Here is an 18,016-nt window from a genome sequence, read left to right on the forward strand (position 1 = left end):
AGATACCCTAGGTCATCACTCTTAAGTTCAAACTTCTAGATTCCCAGGACTTGGACACAACGCAGCCAAGCTCTGCTGACGTGTAAAGGGTGACCTTTGCTCCAGTTCCCAATAAGTTCCTCATTTCCACCTGAGACCTCATCATTCTGGCCTTCACTGTCTATATTTCTATCATCATTTTGGTCACAACCAGTTAACAAGTTTCTAAGAAGTTCCAAACGTTCCCCTTGTCTTCCTGTCTTCTGAGCATCTTCAAACTCTTCTACCTCTTCCCGTTACTTAGCTCCAAAGCTACTTCCACACCTTCAGGCATCTTTATAGCAACACCCTCCTCCTCAGTACCAATTTTCTGTATTAGACAATTTGCATTGCTATAAAGGAATACCTGAGCCTGGGTAATTTATAAAGAAAAGAGGTTTATCTGGCTCACAGTTCTGCAAGCTGTACACAAAGCAGTGTTGGCATCTGCTTCTGGTAAGGGCTTCAGGAAGCTTCCAATCATGGCAGAAGGTGAAGGGAAGCCAGCATATGTGGTGAGAGGGAGCAAGAGAGATGGAATTGGGAGGGGAACCCCGACTCTTTTTAACAACTAGGTCTTGCATGAATGCAGAGTGAGAACTCACTCATTAACATGAGAACAGCATCAAACCATTCATGAGGAATCCACCTCCATGACTCAAACACCTCCCGCCAGGCCCCACCTCTAACCTTGGGAATCACATTTCAGCATGAGATTCGGAGGGAACACACATCCAAACTCTATCACTGGCGACTCTTGGCAGATCACAATTTCTTTGAGCATCGCTTTCCTCCTTTGTAAACATGAATGTTCTGGCTGTCATCTGGGCTCCTTATCCTTTCTTGCCCCGGTTTGCCAGGGGCTGTCTTGGTCTTAAAACTGCAAGCCACAGCTAGGAGTGGTGGCTCACGCCTGTAATCCCAGCACTTTGGGAAGCCAAAGCGGATGGATCACCTGAGGTCAGGAGTTCAAGACCAGCCTGGCCAACATGGTGAAACCCTGTCTCTACTAAAAATACAAATTAGCTGGGTGTGGTGGCAGGCACCTGTAATCCCAGCTACTCAGGAGGCTGAGACAGGAGAATCGCTTGAACCCAGGAGGCAGTGAGCCGAGATTGCGCCATTGTACTCCAGCCTGGGCGACAAGAGCGAAACTCTGTCTCTCTCTCACACACACACAAAAACAAGAAACAACTGCAAGCCACACACTGAAGGAACCCTCTGTTTTTGCCTCCTGGGGCTGCCATAACAAAGTAACCCAAACTGGGTGTCTTACAACGATAGAGACGTATTCTCTTGTTCTGGGGGCCGGAAGTCTGAAATCGAGGTGCTGGGGGGTTGGTTTCTTCTCGGAGGCTCAGAGGAGAACCTGCTCCAGGCCTCTCCTGGCTCCTGGTAGTGCTGGCAGTCCTTGGTGTTCCAGTCTCTGCCTGTGTCCAAATTTATTTTTCTTATAAGGCAGGGGTCCCAACCCCCAGGCCATGGACTGGCCTGGTCTGTGGCCTATTAGGAACTGGGCCATACAGCAGGAGGTGAGCGGGGGCAAGCAAGCATTACCACCTGAGCTCCGTCTCCTGTCACATCAGTGGTGGCTTCAGATTCTCATGGGAGCACGAAGCCTATTATGAACCGTGCATGCGAGGGACCTAGGTTGCGTGCTCCTTATGAGAATCTAATGCCTCATGATCTAAGATGGAACAGTTTCATCCTGAAACTATCCCCTCAACTCCAGTCCGTGGAAAAATTGTCTTCCACAAAACCAGTCCCTGGTGCCAAAAAGGTCAGGGACCACTGTTCTAAGGACACCAGCCATTGGTTTAGGGTCTGACCTAATCCAGTATGTCCTCACTTTAACTTGTTCATTGGTAATGACCCTATTTCCAAAGAGTCACATTCACAGGTGCTGGGAATGAAGACTTCAACATACCTTTTGCGGGGACACAATTCAACCCACAGCCCCCCTCAGTCCCAGTCCCCAGGGGGCGGTTAGTGGCCCAGCCACCTCTGCGATCCCAGTCCTGTCACTCCGGCCCATGCTCCCTCCTAATTCAGACAATAAGAGCCCTGTGCCATTATTGTCCAAGCCAATGCTTCTCAAAATGCAGCCCCTGAGCCCGCAGCAGCAGCAGCAGCAGCAGCAGGCTCCCTGGGACTTGGGAAAAATGCAGACGTCCTGCATCCGATGGGGTCTCAGCAATCAGGGACTGTGCGGGGGAGGCTAGCCTGTGTCAGTGAGCCATCCAGGTCACTCTGACACACGCGAATGTGTGGTAACTGCCGAGCCAGGCGGCTGCGCTGGCTTAGAGCTGTTACTGCCATTCTACAACTTTACACAATGACCCAGACACAGAAAAGGTTGCGCCTCGGAACGATTTCTGTTATGGGATAATAAAAATCCCGACGTCAGAGCTAAGGAATGTGACCTTCCACTGCTCCAGTTGTAACTCCCTGCTGTCCTCCTGCTTGAGCCTTTTAGGGTAAAAGTTCAGCACATATCACCCTCGTCAACCGCGCCCTGTAAAGCAGCCGCAGAGTCCTGTGCTGATGCGCTTGAATTCCTTGCTGATCTGATGATGGTAGGCGCAGGAGGGGAGTGGAGGGACATACAGAACGCCAGGCGGCAGCCACGCGGTGCAGGCAGAGGCTCTCTCCCCGCGGGAGCCTGCCAGCTGGCTGCTGTGTTGTTGTAGGGAATAAATCAGGAGGCACAGCTCTGCCTGGGACTTTCTTGGGCAGTAGGAGGAACTGGGTGAAAGGTCTTGGCGGCCGAGGCCACAGTATTTCCCGAATCCTGTGCTACTTCTTGTGAAACTACTAATCCAACACTGTTTCCTAGATTGTGGCAGATGTGGGAGCTGGGGGGACCTTCGGAGCCGTCTCCCAGGCGACCCTCTTCTTCAGAGATGAGAAGCTGAGGTCCCACTGCTCAGAAGCTGACTGGGCATGTCAGCAGCCTCCCTGGCCATGACACAATCTGCTGTGCTGCCACAGGGTCTGGCTGGGCAGGTGTGGGACTGAGCTCTGGGGACCCATAGTGACACCACACAGCCAATCTTCAGCATGCTGGTCATGAGGACGAGGGCGGGCCTGCAGTCCTTGCGCCACCGTGTTGGTAGTTCTGAGTAGATCATACTCTTCTTGATGCCTTGGGCCAGACTGGAATGAAATATTTTTTCTCGGATTTGGTAAACTCGTTTGCTGGGGTAAATCGTGATGTTCCGTATTGCTTCTTTGGATGTGTAGACCAGGAATAAGATGGCAGCACTGCAGGATTCCGGAGCCACTCACAGCACCAACTGCTGCTGCAGATATGCAACCATGGGTGTTCATGAAGCTGCAGAAACCTGCGGGGACCCTGACACCAGGTGAGAGCTCCAGCTGGCAGTCTGAGGTGCACACACCCATCCTCAGGACTGTGGCTTGGTGCTTCTGTAGCACTTTGGAAACATCCAGGGTGTTCATACTCTTGGCTGTGACAACAATCCCTGGTGAAGGGAAGCTTTACAAATAAAAGAGGTAAGATCACAAAATATAAAGGAGTTGCCCAAAGGTTCATATTAGCTGCAGAGGGGGCCAGGACTGGAATGTTCCAAGTCTTTGTCCCTGACTAGGGGTGAAGCTCTGATTGGGGTTCCCTGTGGACATCTGGCTCATGGGCTTTGTCCCAATGTGGTGTGGTGGAAACACGGACTAAGTAGGGGATCTGGAGACTAGCTGCCCCTTGACCTCTCTGGACCTCGAGTTCCATGCTCTGAAAACAAGGATGTTAAATTAGATCTGATTCTTTCCAGTTCTAACCCCACAGCAGCTCTCACCTGGCCATTCTGTTGCCCTCTAGGAAGTCACTGAGGTAGGGAGGATGGGCAACACGAAAATTGTTTTTGTTTTTCTTTTCTTAATATAAAACGTTCCCTTCTTGGGGGAGAGTAAGGAGGTGGAATGGTTCTGGAAACTCCCAAGGAATGCTTTGAAGGCATCCTGGTTCAACGATTGCTAGGCAGCGTAGGCAGAATAACCACAGCATCCAGAGGCTTCTGCGAGCACACACACCTCCTGGAACCTCAGGCTCTGCTGAGGAGGCTCTGGCACAGGGGCACGGCAGCAGTGTGCACACCTCTCAGACTGGGGCAGCAGCCCATGGGCACTACAGATGTTTCCTTGAGAGCCCAGACCTCTACAAACATCGCTATGAGGCAGTGGCATATTCTGGGGCATCTGAATGACTTCTAGACCTGTGGGTACAGCTGTGATCTCAGTCTGTTTGCATTAGCAATGGCAGAGGGCGCTGAGCAGGAGCAGCCCTTCCTTGTTAGGAGCTGGTGACAGATGGACTCAATAACGACAGGTCAAATGGCAGCACAATGCACTGTATACATGGTGGGGAATTTTAACCACACAGCAAGAGGTGCAGGCTAAATTCAAAAGAAGCCTGCCCAGGTGGTATCCTACAAAGGCTCCTCTGCTCATTCATTCAGCAGCAACACCCATCAGACCCCAGGAACACAGACCCCAGAACACTGGCAAAAACTGTCCAAATAAATAAACGTTTCCAGAGCTCTGGAAATTAACTAAAGGCTCATAATCCAGGGAGTGTTGAAGGAAATTGGCCAAATCTCAGAGCAGCAAGCATTGTGGCATTTTTACTTGCCCTATTCACAGCCCTCCAATCCTCTGCCCCCAAGCTCCCTGGTAGCCTTGAAAGCAACAGCAGCAATCCCCACAAAACTCAGCAGCTTAGCAGCCACAGGAAGGGTCAAGTTGAGGTTGGAGCTCAGTGACCTCATTTGCCTGGTCTGGTGGTCCTACCTGCAAGGCTAGCCTGTGACCTGACTCTTGAGCTCGGCTCACCCAGCACTTTCTCCCTGGGGTGTCAGGGATTGCTTGTCAAAACAGGGATTGTTTGTCAAAACAATCAGCAGCAATTTGGTTGACTCTGGGGCAAACAACAAGCTAACAAAAACTGGAAAATGAGGAGCCCACAGGGGGCCTGAGAAGCCATTGTTTCTGGGGTTACACAAGAGCCTGCAGGCTCAGGGCTGAGTGCTGCTCAGGAAATACCTGAATAAGTTGGATGAGTAGAAGTGCTGACAGCAAAATTCTCCCCCCAACTTTTATACCCAAAAAGACTATCCTTGAAAAATAAAGAAGACATTCCCAGATAAAACCCGAGATAACCCACTGCTAGCAGACCTGCTCTATAATATATACCAAAGGAGTCTTTCAGGCTGAAAGAAAAGGACACTAGACAGTGACTTGAATCCAAATGAGGAGTAATAATGGGCACCTGTAAAGGCAACCACATAGGCATGTAGAAAAGACAACATCAATGTATTTTTTTATTGCAACTTCTTTTCTCTATTTGATTTAAAAGGCAACTTCATAAGCAAATTGTAAGCCTGTGCTGATGGGCATATAATATATATATGTCATTTGTATGACAACAGCACAAATGAGAGAGGAACTGGAGCCAAGCTTTTGTATGCTATTGAAATTAAGTTGGTATAAATCTTAACTAGAGTATTATAATAAATTAAGATGTTAACTGTAATTCCCAGGGCAACTGCTCATAACTTACATACACAGAAACCACAAGGAAATTAAAATGGCACAGTAGGAAGTATTTCATAGGCTCTGTGCTAGGAGGAGCTTGGAATCCAAGATGTCTGAGACAGACACTGTCTCCACTCCAGCCAAATCCAGTTGAGTGATACACAATACAAGGAACAAAAGTGATGATCAGTTATGACACATGCTGTACCATGGAAGACGGGAGTGCTTGAATAGACTCAAATAGAGGGGTGCTTCAGGCCATCCTAGAAGCCCCTGAGAAGAGAGAATGTTGAGCTCTGAAGGCTGAGAAGTCTCAGGAAGGGGTGTCCAAGGCAAAGGGAAGAGCCCCGGAAACCCCCATGGCTAAGAGAGCTTTCTGGCTCCAGAAACTGACCAAGGCCACTGACTAGACAGGGTTGAGCTAAGCAGCAGCAAGGTCATGCTGTCTTGAGGCTGGGACACACAGATTTGGCACCATCATCACGGAAGGATTTTAGGCAAAGGAACTACATGATACTATTTTTACAAGCTGGCTTTGGCTGGGGTGTAGGGGCTAAGAGGGTGTGCCATTGCAGACCAAGACACAGTAGAGACAAAAATGGACAAAATACAAGGTAGATTTTTGAAGGCAGGGCCCTTAGGATTTGTTGATGGATTGGATGAGGAGTATGAGGGAACGGACAAAGAACAGCTCCCAGATTGCTAGTTTTCATACGGACCCAGTGAATAATGGTGTCATTTCCTGAAACGCTAAGTCTAAGGGAGGACGAGGTTTCCAAGGAAAATCAAGAATTCGGTTCTTGATTTTTGGACATCGTCAACCTGAGATGCCTACGAAACAGCCAAGTAGAAGAGTCTGTCAAGTCAGCCTGGAGCCCAAAGAGGTCAAGGTGGGAGACATTTTGGACTCTTCTGGCTACACAGAGTTAAAGCTATGCTTGAAGAATATCAACGCGGAGGGTGTGGGCAGGAGAAAAGGCCTGCTGAGAGGTTTGATACAGAACAGCCGAGGAGACTGATGCACCAGCAGAGCTGGCAGGCCGGCCAGGGGACGGTGGGGTAACGACACAGGGGAGATGGCGGTGAACTGTGTGGAATGCTACAGAGAGGTCAAGAAAGCAACCAGAAACTGCCTATTAGATTTGGTGACAAGCAGGTGAGAAGCCATTCAGGCAAGAGCATCTCCGGTGAACCACTGGGGAGAGATGTCCAGAGTGGATGGACAATTTAGTTTTAGCAAAATTCTATCACATTAATTTTAATTTGTAATGTGATTTTATAATTTGTATTTTAAAATTCTGAACTGCAAAATATTTTGGATATAGTTTTACAGTTGCACTTCCTGTATTTCAATAAATCTAAGACTACACTTACGTACCACAAAGAAAAGCATTACCTTTTACAACACAATTTTAAGAGACAGGTCTGGCTGTGTTGCTAGGCTGGAGGGCAGTGGCTACTTACAGCCATGCTCCCACTGCTAATCAGCACAGGAGTTCTGACTGCTGTTTCCAGGTTGGATGGGTTCACCCTTCCTTAGGCAACCTGGTGGGCCCTAGCTCCCAGGTCACCATATTGATGCCGAACTCAGTGTACACACAGGATTAGCACTGCATACTACAGCCCAGAATGGGTGGGCTCCAGCAATCTCCCACCTCGGCCTTCCGAGTAGCCAGGACTACAGACACATGCATCATGCCCAATGACAATGTTTTATCACCGACTGTAAGACTAATGCTCTGGCCAGGCGCAGTGGCTCACGCCTGTAATCCCAGCAGTTTGGGAGGCCAACGTGGGCAGATCACCTGAGGTCAGGAGTTCAAGACCAGCCTGAGCAATATTATGAAATCCTGTCTCTACTAAAAATACAAAAATTAGCTGGGCATGGTGGCAAGCGCCTGTAATCCCAGCTACTTGGGATGCTGAGACAGGGGAACTGCCTGAACCTGGGAGGCAGAGGTTGCAGTGAGCCAAGATTGTGTCATTGCACTCCAGCCTGGGAAATAAAAGCAAAACTCCATCTCAAAAAAAAAAAACAAAAAAACAAAAACACTACTGTTCAAACTATCAAGTAAAGGAGTCAACTGTCTTCTTGCGATTGCTGCCGTGGGCAGCTGGACTGGGGCCTACCCTGTGTGGCATCCTGTGTGGCATCTCCAAGATTTAGTGCAGGATTTACGCAGCACAGGGGTGCGGGTTTCTCTGCTGTGTTCATGGCACGCAGAACAGTGTCTGGTACATGGCAGGTACTCAGGGCGTATCTGAAGGAATGTGTGCACTAGTACCACATACAGAAATGATAATATGCTCCCTCCAATCAGGAGGTCCAGTCCTTAAAGGACCACCCCAGGAGAGTTGAGTTGAACTTCAGTTTCTAGTACAATATGCGGTTGTAAGGTTCCATTCACATAGACATAACTGGATGAACTAGGTCCCCATTTCGTACTTAGTGTTCACACATTTTTAGTCCTAAGAATAACCCAGGTAATAACAATATTGTGTTGTTAAAATTTATTTTTATTTAAAAGGTGATTATTTGGCCAGGCATAATGGCTCAGGCCTGTAATCCCAGCTACTCAGGAAGATCACTTACGCTTGAGCCCAAGAGTTTGAGGCTATGATCTGCACTCTAGTCTGGGTGACACAGCGAGACCCTGGCTTTAAAAAGGTGTTTGGTGGAGGTCTTCTAAGGCAGAAATTTCATCCTGAAATGACAAATGAGGCAAAAATATTTAAAAGATCCAAATTAATGACATGTGTTTTAAGAACATAATTTTTCATTAATAATCAACTGCAAAGCAAAACTATATTTTGTTAATAAAGTCAATGGTAACATTTGCTTACGTATTAGAAATAGCCCTGTGAAATTTTAGCTGCAAAAGGGAATCATTTAAAAAGCACTGCTCAACTCCAAGTTTGACTTACAGACAAGGTAACAGCCACCAGGCACATGAAATCCCTCTTCTCCTTTATAGTTGCTCCTTGGAGAGAGGGAGGCCCGTCGTCCGGGTCTGAAGGAGGCTCCCGAGACTCTGACACAGATCACTAAACTCCGGGGTGTTCTAGGACAGTGACAGGCAGGGGTGTTTTCTCAATCGTCTCCTGTCTGACACAGACATCAAGCTAAGCTATGAGCAAGGGTGAACAATGCCTCTCAGCAGCTCCTCCTCCTTGACCAGGCTCCCGACCACGGAGCATTTCAGTCAAGGTTTGGGGATCTGAGGATGGAAGGAGAGAATGTGATCACTGGGGAGGAATTCCCCTCACAGACCCCCGCCAGAACCACTCAGCTTCAATTAGCTGTAACCCAGCCTCAACACCTGCCCGTCACTGCGCAGGGAGTCCATGGTCAGCAGCCACGTCAGCACACCTCCTCCTGTGGCCACATCGTCACTGGTTTCTGGAATCCAACCTGGGGCCTTCCTGAAGCCAAGTAAGAAACTCAGGACAAGGCTTCTCTTCTTTGAAAGCCACATCAAGTAGCACAAAGGACTGAGGTTTGCAGCTATTTTATTTACAAGTATACATTAACACAATGAAATAAACACTGATATATTGAAGCCTAGTTAATAGTAGTGTAACAATATGCATCATTTTGATGATTACATTATTTTAAACAACAAACTACACTGAAAAATTAATGCCGATAAAATTCTTGGTCATAATATTAAGAAATACAATATATAAATTGAAAATATGATTGCTTAAAATTTGAAAATGGAAGTGAACTCATTTGGACAGACTCAGAGTTAACATAATCTGAAGGGAGGGGAGCTCTGACCCAAATGATAACTTTCAGGTTAACAGAAGAAAAAAGAAGCATAGTTGATCTTCAAGGAGAACGGGCAGTTTGCTTCTTCAGGTAGAATATATTCCCAGTGTCCTCGAGCTTCGCAGCAGAATCACATCACTGAGCATGAAGACTTGCCTTGTGAAGCTGCCCCGTCCATTTTTTCTGCCTCCAAAATTATCCTTCTAAAAACATCAACAGCAGTCTGAAGAGAAAGAAACCCAATCACAGTGTTAGTGTGAAGCTGGACTCCGAGACTACTTCCCGGACTGAGGAGGGTGTGCCACTTGCCTGGCCCTCCTGCTGGTGGAGGAGGAGGGGTTCTGGTGAACCCCAGAACTTCAGGGCCCCCCGACGCCCAGTAAGGCCACTGTCCACCCCTCCTGACCCAGACCATAACCAGCCTCCCATTGTGCTTTTGACCCTGTTTTCTTCAGGCACCAGGAGAGGCCCGAAGAGTCCTCACTCCTGGACTCACCACCATCTCCTGTCCCACTCCACCCCACGACCACCACCCCAGTATACTCTGGACCTCAGAGTCCCTCTTCACTTCTGGCGCTATCTTCCCTCCATTCCCATGGGACACGCTCTCCCAGCAGCCCTTGCCTCTCACATCCTTGACTCCAAGAGGCCTCGAGTCGGGGAGGCCCCCTCCGTGCTCCCGAGATGCCAGGATGCCAGCCTCCAACACCTCTGCGGCATAATTCTCAGCCATTTCAATCCACACACTGCCCTCCCTATCTCCTGGCCTCTCCCCTCCTGCCCGTCTTCCTGCCCTTAGCCTCAGCCCAGGGTCAACTCCACCAGTCCTTCACCACAAAGAGGAATCATGGCCACTTGTGGCTGGAACTCTTCTTACACTGAGGGGAGAGAAGAACTGTCAGATCTTGTCTTTTTTTTTTTTTTTTTTTTGGTTATACAGATTGGAGGTTTTTATGTTGCCCGGGCTGACCGCGAACGCCTAGCCTCGCCTCCTTATGCACCACGGCAACAAGCCTGAGCCACCGTGACTCCCCGACCCTGTCCTTTAAAAAATGCAGTCCTGTGGTCATGAAAACCTGCCCCTGTTCTCAGAAGCCGCACGGGAAGTGCCCAGTTCTCCTAATCACCAAGAATCCCCCTCCCCGATCACTCCAGTGACTTCCAGTATCCCACAAAACGACAACACACCAACTGCCAGTGTCCCACCAAACCACCTTCCCAGCTCTTTTTCTCTAGCTATCCCGAAGCAACCCTTCTCAGCCCACAGGGGCCTGATGTGTTGACCCTATTATTACATCTCCCATGACCCTTAGCCATTTCTTGCTGTTCCTTTCCCTCTCGGTCAGCTCAGACTCCGCAGGCCACCATGGCGCCACTGTACTTCAACTCCCTTCCCTACCAACTGTCACCGGCATGGTGCCCGCGGCCACACAGTAAACGCTGCCCAGGGAAAACACACACCCCTGACTACTGACCTCATACCCATGACCAGGAACCTGGGACAGACGCTTGGTGCTGCCTAGCCACCCAACTGCATCCCTGGGCTGGGCACTCCCCAGAGAAAGGACTCATGCCTTGTCTCTTCTCAAATGTTCCTCATCCTCACGCTCAGCTGAAAACCTTGTTTTACACACTTCACTGGAAAACAGAAGCCACATTCATGAAAGAACTCCACATCCTCCGTCCACCAAGCTGACCCACCCACTTGAATGTGGGCTCCCATCCTCAGCCTTCTGTCCTATTGCTATGAATGAGGTGTCTGTCCTCCTAGTTAACCGAAGGCAACCCCAGGTCTCACCCGGCTTGTCTAATCTAGGTCACCGGCTTCGGATCACCTGATTGACAGGAAGCAGTGTGTAGAGAAAAAAGGACTAGATGTGGATGACATTTACAATTCAGTCTTAGTTCTTACACCACCTAAGGTAGTGGGTGATCTTTTTTTTTTTTTTTTTTTTTTTTTGAGACGGAGTCTCGCTCTGTCACCCAGGCTGGAGTGCAGTGGCTGGAATCTCAGCTCACTGCAAGCTCCGCCTCCCGGGTTTACGCCATTCTCCTGCCTCAGCCTCCCAAGTAGCTGGGACTACAGGCGCCCGCCACCTCGCCCGGCTAGTTTTTTGTATTTTTTTAGTAGAGACGGGGTTTCACCATGTTAGCCAGGATGGTCTCGATCTCCTGACCTCGTGATCTGCCCGCCTCAGCCTCCCAAAGTGCTGGGATTACAGGCTTGAGCCACCGCGCCCGGCCATGGGTGATCTTAGAAGTCATTTAACCTCTCTGAAACTTAATTTCCTCACTTCTAAAATCAGGCGGTTCAGCTACATGATCTGAGGGATACAGTCCGTGGGCACTCAATAGATGACTGATTTAATTCAATTTTTAAAATATAGGTATCTCTTAACTATCTCAATCCTTATTTGAATTCTGTCTATACTCAGAAACTGAGCTGACTTCAATAAATCCCTTGCTATCTGGAACTTGGGAACCAATTACACAGATCTGTTTATTCATTTTTTTCATCCGCACATAAGAGGACATGACCACATGGATTCACTATCCCTCCATATCCCAACACAGGATGGATTCACTATCCCTCCATATCCCAACACAGGATGGATTCACTATCCCTCCATATCCCAACACAGGATGGATTCACTATCCCTCCATATCCCAACACAGGATGGATTCACTATCCCTCCATATCCCAACACAGGATGGATTCACTATCCCTCCATATCCCAACACAGGATGGATTCACTATCCCTCCATATCCCAACACAGGATGGATTCACTATCCCTCCATATCCCAACACAGGATGGATTCACTATCCCTCCATATCCCAACACAGGATGGATTCACTATCCCTCCATATCCCAACACAGGATGGATTCACTATCCCTCCATATCCCAACACAGGATGGATTCACTATCCCTCCATATCCCAACACAGGATGGATTCACTATCCCTCCATATCCCAACACAGGATGGATTCACTATCCCTCCATATCCCAACACAGGATGGATTCACTATCCCTCCATATCCCAACACAGGATGGATTCACTATCCCTCCATATCCCAACACAGGATGGATTCACTATCCCTCCATATCCCAACACAGGATGGATTCACTATCCCTCCATATCCCAACACAGGATGGATTCACTATCCCTCCATATCCCAACACAGGATGGATTCACTATCCCTCCATATCCCAACACAGGATGGATTCACTATCCCTCCATATCCCAACACAGGATGGATTCACTATCCCTCCATATCCCAACACAGGATGGATTCACTATCCCTCCATATCCCAACACAGGATGGATTCACTATCCCTCCATATCCCAACACAGGATGGATTCACTATCCCTCCATATCCCAACACAGGATGGATTCACTATCCCTCCATATCCCAACACAGGATGGATTCACTATCCCTCCATATCCCAACACAGGATGGATTCACTATCCCTCCATATCCCAACACAGGATGGATTCACTATCCCTCCATATCCCAACACAGGATGGATTCACTATCCCTCCATATCCCAACACAGGACAAAGCCAATTTGACTAATACGGGATACTTGGGCTGACGGATAACCCACTAGATACTAACACACCGTGCTGAACATTATAAAGGATATTTATGACTCAGATCTCAGAATAAATTAAGGGGGCTAAGAGAAGAAACCACAATTTCTTTCAGCTGGATGGATCCAGAGGGGGTCAACAAGAAGGTGAAATCTAGGTGGGACCTTGAGGACTACGAACCTCTGTCATGGCGAGAGGGGTGGAGCAGGGAAGGAAGAGTGCCAAAGCTGCTGGCTCCCGGCCCTCCCAGGGAGGAGGCACCACCTTACTACACTAGAGTTTCCTCAGAGAAATGAAAACCGAGTCATCTTACCTGAGGATCAAACACTGCCACATGTTGAAAACACATTCAAAATATAAAACCCCACATGAATATAAGTAGATACTTAGAGAAGGGTTATTTTAAACCAGAGGGGAGCATGAGGAAAGGTGAGACATTTTGAAAGTGGAGTGAGGCCGGGCGCGGTGGCTCAAGCCTGTAATCCCAGCACTTTGGGAGGCTGAGATGGGCAGATCATGAGGTCAGGAGATCGAGACCATCCTGGCTAACACGGTGAAACCCCGTCTCTACTAAAAAAATACAAAAAAAAAACTAACCGGGCGAGGTGGCAGGCGCCTGTAGTCCCAGCTACTTGGGAGGCTGAGGCAGGAGAACGGCATAAACCCGGGAGGTGGGGCTTGCAGTGAGCTGAGATCCAGCCACTGCACTCCAGCCTGGGTGACAGAGCGAGACTCCGTCTCAAAAAAAAAGAAAGTGGGGTGGACAGGAGATGATGTGTTTAAGGAAGGGAGCAGTTTGATGTGATTGAAAGTATAAGAATGTGGTGAGAGACGAAACTAGAAAAGAACAAATCACTGACTGTACTCAGGACCAGGCGAAGGTTCTACAGAGAAAGGGCAGTTCACTGACAGTTTCTGAGTAGAGGACGGTACCATCAGATGTGTGTCTTTAGAAAGTTAAGGGCAGCAAAGAGAAATATACAGATGAAAAATGCACTGGGGGCGGGAGATAAGTTTGGTGCCAGGGGTCTAAATTAAAGCAATGGAAGAAAAAGCTTCATACAGGATTGTGAAGCCTCCTGAAGCAGAATCTACATACTTCCCAGAACATGCCTTTGAAGGTACATCTGCAGGGTGAAATTGGTACTAAATGCTTATAAGATGGTTCTTCATCATTTCTTTCTTTTTTTTTTTTGAGACGGAGTCTCGCTCTGTCGCCCAGGCTGGACTGTAGTGGCGCCATCTCAGCTCACTGCAAGCTCCGCCTCCTGGGTTCACGCCATTCTCCTGCCTCAGCCTCCTGAGTAGCTGGGACTACAGGCGCCCGCCACCTCGCCCAGCTAATTTTCTGTATTTTTAGTAGAGACGGGGTTTCACCGTGTTAGCCAGGATGGTCTCAATCTCCTGACCTCGTGATCTGCCCGCCTCGGCCTCCCAAAGTGCTGGGATTACAGGCTTGAGCCACCGCGCCCGGCCAGTTCTTAATCATTTCTATGTTAAAAATTAACACATACGTCTGACCCGGTTTTATCTAACAGAAAAAAAAAGCCAGGGGGTAGGTACAGTTAAAAATTAGTGCTAATGATATAATTCTTTTTTTTTTTTTCTGCATGGACTTATTTCTGTATCAGTTATTAATACAAAACAAAAATACATGTTTACAAAAGGTAGTATTTCCCTTACTAACGGTTTGTTTATCCTACAGATATCCTAGATTCCACTGTAAGTAGAATATTTACTGAATTTATAAACACCTAAGTAGTATCTTCCTAAAGCAACACAAAGCTTGCTATTAGAAATGTTCTGGAAGGCCAAATGTTACACAGGAGTGATCAAGACAGAGGTCAAATGCCAACTGCAAGGAACACATCCCTGTGACTGATGAGAACGCAATGCAAAATGAGGTTTATAGACTCTGTTACCTGATTTTCTTTAGCAGAAGATTCCAAAAAAGCTGCATTCCAAGATTCTGCCAAAGCTTTCCCTTCTTCATAACTGATCACCCTAAAGGAAAATAAAATTCTAGTTAAAGTACTTAGCTCTTCATTACATAAAATATCTATAATTGATTTTGAAACAGGCTCCATTTTGGTCAATTTCTTTCGCATGAAGCAGAACCATGCCCTGGCCTAACATTAGCATCGAGAATGTAACACAGGAGTGTTTCAATTACGCCTGAGCTGGGGAACAGAATAGACATTGCCTTATGGGATTATCCCTGCTCCAGCAAACCTTCCAGCTCAGAGAACATGATCCTATTTTCCAGTACTCCCGTATCTGTAACAATTGACTATTTTACAGCTAGGTTTTAAGCACCCAAGGCCAGGGGAAATTGTGAAAGGGCCTGAAAGCTCAATTCTCTTGCGTGCAGGCTGTAGAGTCTCTTACTCTCTGACATGAAGCTGCCTGGGCATGGGACATCTGCCTCCTTTGCTCCCCACTGTAATCCCAAACCCTGGTACTCAAAAACCACTTGCTGCATAAACGAGCACTATGTCTTTTTAGAATTTGCTCTATGCAAGGTGGTAGATAACCTAAAGGTAGTTTCCTATAAAGTTTGCTCTCTCTTTTCTAGAGGAATGTGAGATTTCTATTGCACTTTTGCTTCTGCTTCACACGACCATAACATCTCTGAACAGGTAAGAAATGCCACAGCTAAAAATATTCTTGATATCAGAACAATAATTAAAATGACACTTCAGTGACTAAATCATCTTAAGATTTGACTTTATAAATCACTAATGATTTAAAAGCTACATACCTTTCCATATGCAGGTCTTTCTTATTCCCAACCAACATAATAGGTATTCTATTCAAAAGAAAAACAAAACAAAGCAAAGCAAAATAGTGCCAGACTGTACTGCTCAGAAGATACTATTATAAGAAGTTTCTCTAACAAACAGATAAAATGGTGCTACTTACTGTACTTTCCCCACCATATCCAACAATTTGCCATGGATAACTTTAATCACTTCAAAACTATAAAACAAAAAGTATAAATTAGACATCCATTTTAATGTTGAAGTTTTTAAATGTATGTTATGTTGACAGCTGGAAAATGTAAAATGTCACAGACTCACCATTTTAACATAAACTGAACACAAAGAAGTCTTGTTTTTTCCTAGCAATCCGTTCACATGTGTACACATCTGACACTCAGTAACCCTGACTGAGGATATTCAAAGTGAAACAGGTAAGGCATTCAAATGGAAAGCCTACCACTGGGCTGACAAACCACATAAATGCAATTTTTCATCACCCAACTTATTCAGCAAAGAACCAACTGTTTACATTACAACTTGAACAGCTTTTCCTAGAGTGCCCTAGTGCACTCAGCCTGTTCCTGTTTTTTCCTAGGTACATACATTCTCTGGGTGATGCCAATCTCTCTTGGCTTTCTATCAGATCAATAAGCCGATGACTCTAGGTTGAAGGTGGCTCTCACTGGGAAGGGCATCTGAGATGTCACAATGATCACTCAAAATCTGCCATAGTAGGATTATTTATACCACTGACTGCTGACAAATAGCCACAAACCATTTCCCACCCTCCCCCAAAAAACCCATGCGAACATTAGCCAGCACACCACTGGCTCTACGTTCAAATCCTACCTAGAATCTGATGGCTTCTCACTCCCTGCCACAGCTGCCACCGAGATTTGAAATTCCTGGCCCAAGACTGCCTGCATCACCGCTACAGCCCCAACCCTTCCCTGCCACCCCTGCTCAGCACAGCAACCAGAGGACCCGGCTGCAGCAGATGGACAGTGTCTCGTTCAACGTCCTCTGATAGGCGGCCATCTCTACTCGGCCCCAGTTACTCTCAAACCCTGACTTCTGCCTCCATTCCCGTCTGCCCCCTCTTCTGTTTTGTCTGAGCTGCACTGGCCTGCTGCCATTCCTTTAACACCGCCAGGGCCTCTGAAGTCACTCCCCGTGTGCCTGGTATGTTCCTTCCCTAGGGATCCCTTGCTTCAAGTCTTTCCTCAAATGTCACTTTTTTGTTTTTTTTGAGATGGAGTCTTGCTCTGTCACCCAGGTTGGAGTGTAGTGGCACAAAACTCAGGTCACTGCAACCTCTGCCTCCTGGATTCAAGCAATTCTCCTGCCTCAGCCTCCTGAGCAGCTGGGACTACAGGTGCCCACCACCATGCCCGACTAATTTTTGTATTTTTAGTAGAGACAGGGTTTCACCATGTTGGCCAGGCTGGTCTCAAACTTCTGACCTCGTGATCCGCCTGCCTCGGCCTCCCAAAGTGTGGGATCACAGGCATGAGCCACCGTGCCTGCGGTTACATTATAGAACCACGTTTTCCTCCGCATGCTGTATTTGCCTACATTTAAAAGTGTCGCCACTTGGGCAAAAATACAGTACCCTGTCACGTGAGAAACGGCTGAAAGAACTGGGACTGTGTGGCAGGCAGCTTGGAGCCAGCTCCCAGAGCTCACGCTCTCCTAGGGGCCACACTGTGTGTCATCTCCCTGCATGGACATAATGACGTGCATCTAATGAACAGAATATGGCAAAGGTGACGGGATGTCCCTTTTGAAGTCAGATGGGACTGCAGCCCCTGCTGACACTCACCCTGTGGCTGCGAGAGACTGAAGTAGAGGACACAGCTAGGACATGCCCAAATTCCTGATCCACAAATCTGTGAGATCATAAATGTGTACTGTTCTAAGTGGCTAAGTTTCTTGAGATCACTGATTTTCTGAATCAAACTGGTTGATTTTACTGACATATTTCTTGTATATTCATAAATATTTGTGTATTCAGCATATAGACTTCTAAAAAACACAACACCACTCTTCTCACACTCATGTTTGAGATTTGAGAATGCTCATTAAACTACAAGCTACTAAGGCAAAAGGCATATAACAAAACAAAACACACCCATTTTAGTAAGGAGAAACTTGGTCAAAACTTGCAACAGTACCACTGAGAGGACACAGTATCAAGGTTTTTGTCCTCTGCTTTGCACTAGGCCAATGTTTTCTCCAATACATGAGGTCCTTGGTGAGCACGTTTTCATATTTTTAATCCAGATCAATGTATTTTTCAATTTCCCCAGTGACACAT

General features: G+C 47.3%; 1 protein-coding gene across 1 annotated transcript in view; it reads right to left on the minus strand.

Moving 5' to 3' along the window:
• Positions 1-8,360: 8,360 nt before the first annotated feature.
• Positions 8,361-18,016, minus strand: part of RHEB (Ras homolog, mTORC1 binding) — a 54,352-nt gene continuing 44,696 nt past the window's right edge. The window contains exons 5-8 of the mRNA XM_030932154.1: positions 15,860-15,916; positions 15,699-15,746; positions 14,860-14,941; positions 8,361-9,563 (exon numbers count right to left, since the gene is read on the minus strand). Coding sequence (XP_030788014.1) covers positions 9,471-9,563; positions 14,860-14,941; positions 15,699-15,746; positions 15,860-15,916 — 280 coding nt within the window. The 3' untranslated portion in view covers positions 8,361-9,470. The remainder of the gene's footprint in view (positions 9,564-14,859; positions 14,942-15,698; positions 15,747-15,859; positions 15,917-18,016) is intronic.

Source organism: Rhinopithecus roxellana, chromosome 6 (genome assembly GCF_007565055.1).
Source record: "Rhinopithecus roxellana isolate Shanxi Qingling chromosome 6, ASM756505v1, whole genome shotgun sequence".
Lineage (NCBI taxonomy): Eukaryota > Metazoa > Chordata > Mammalia > Primates > Cercopithecidae > Rhinopithecus > Rhinopithecus roxellana.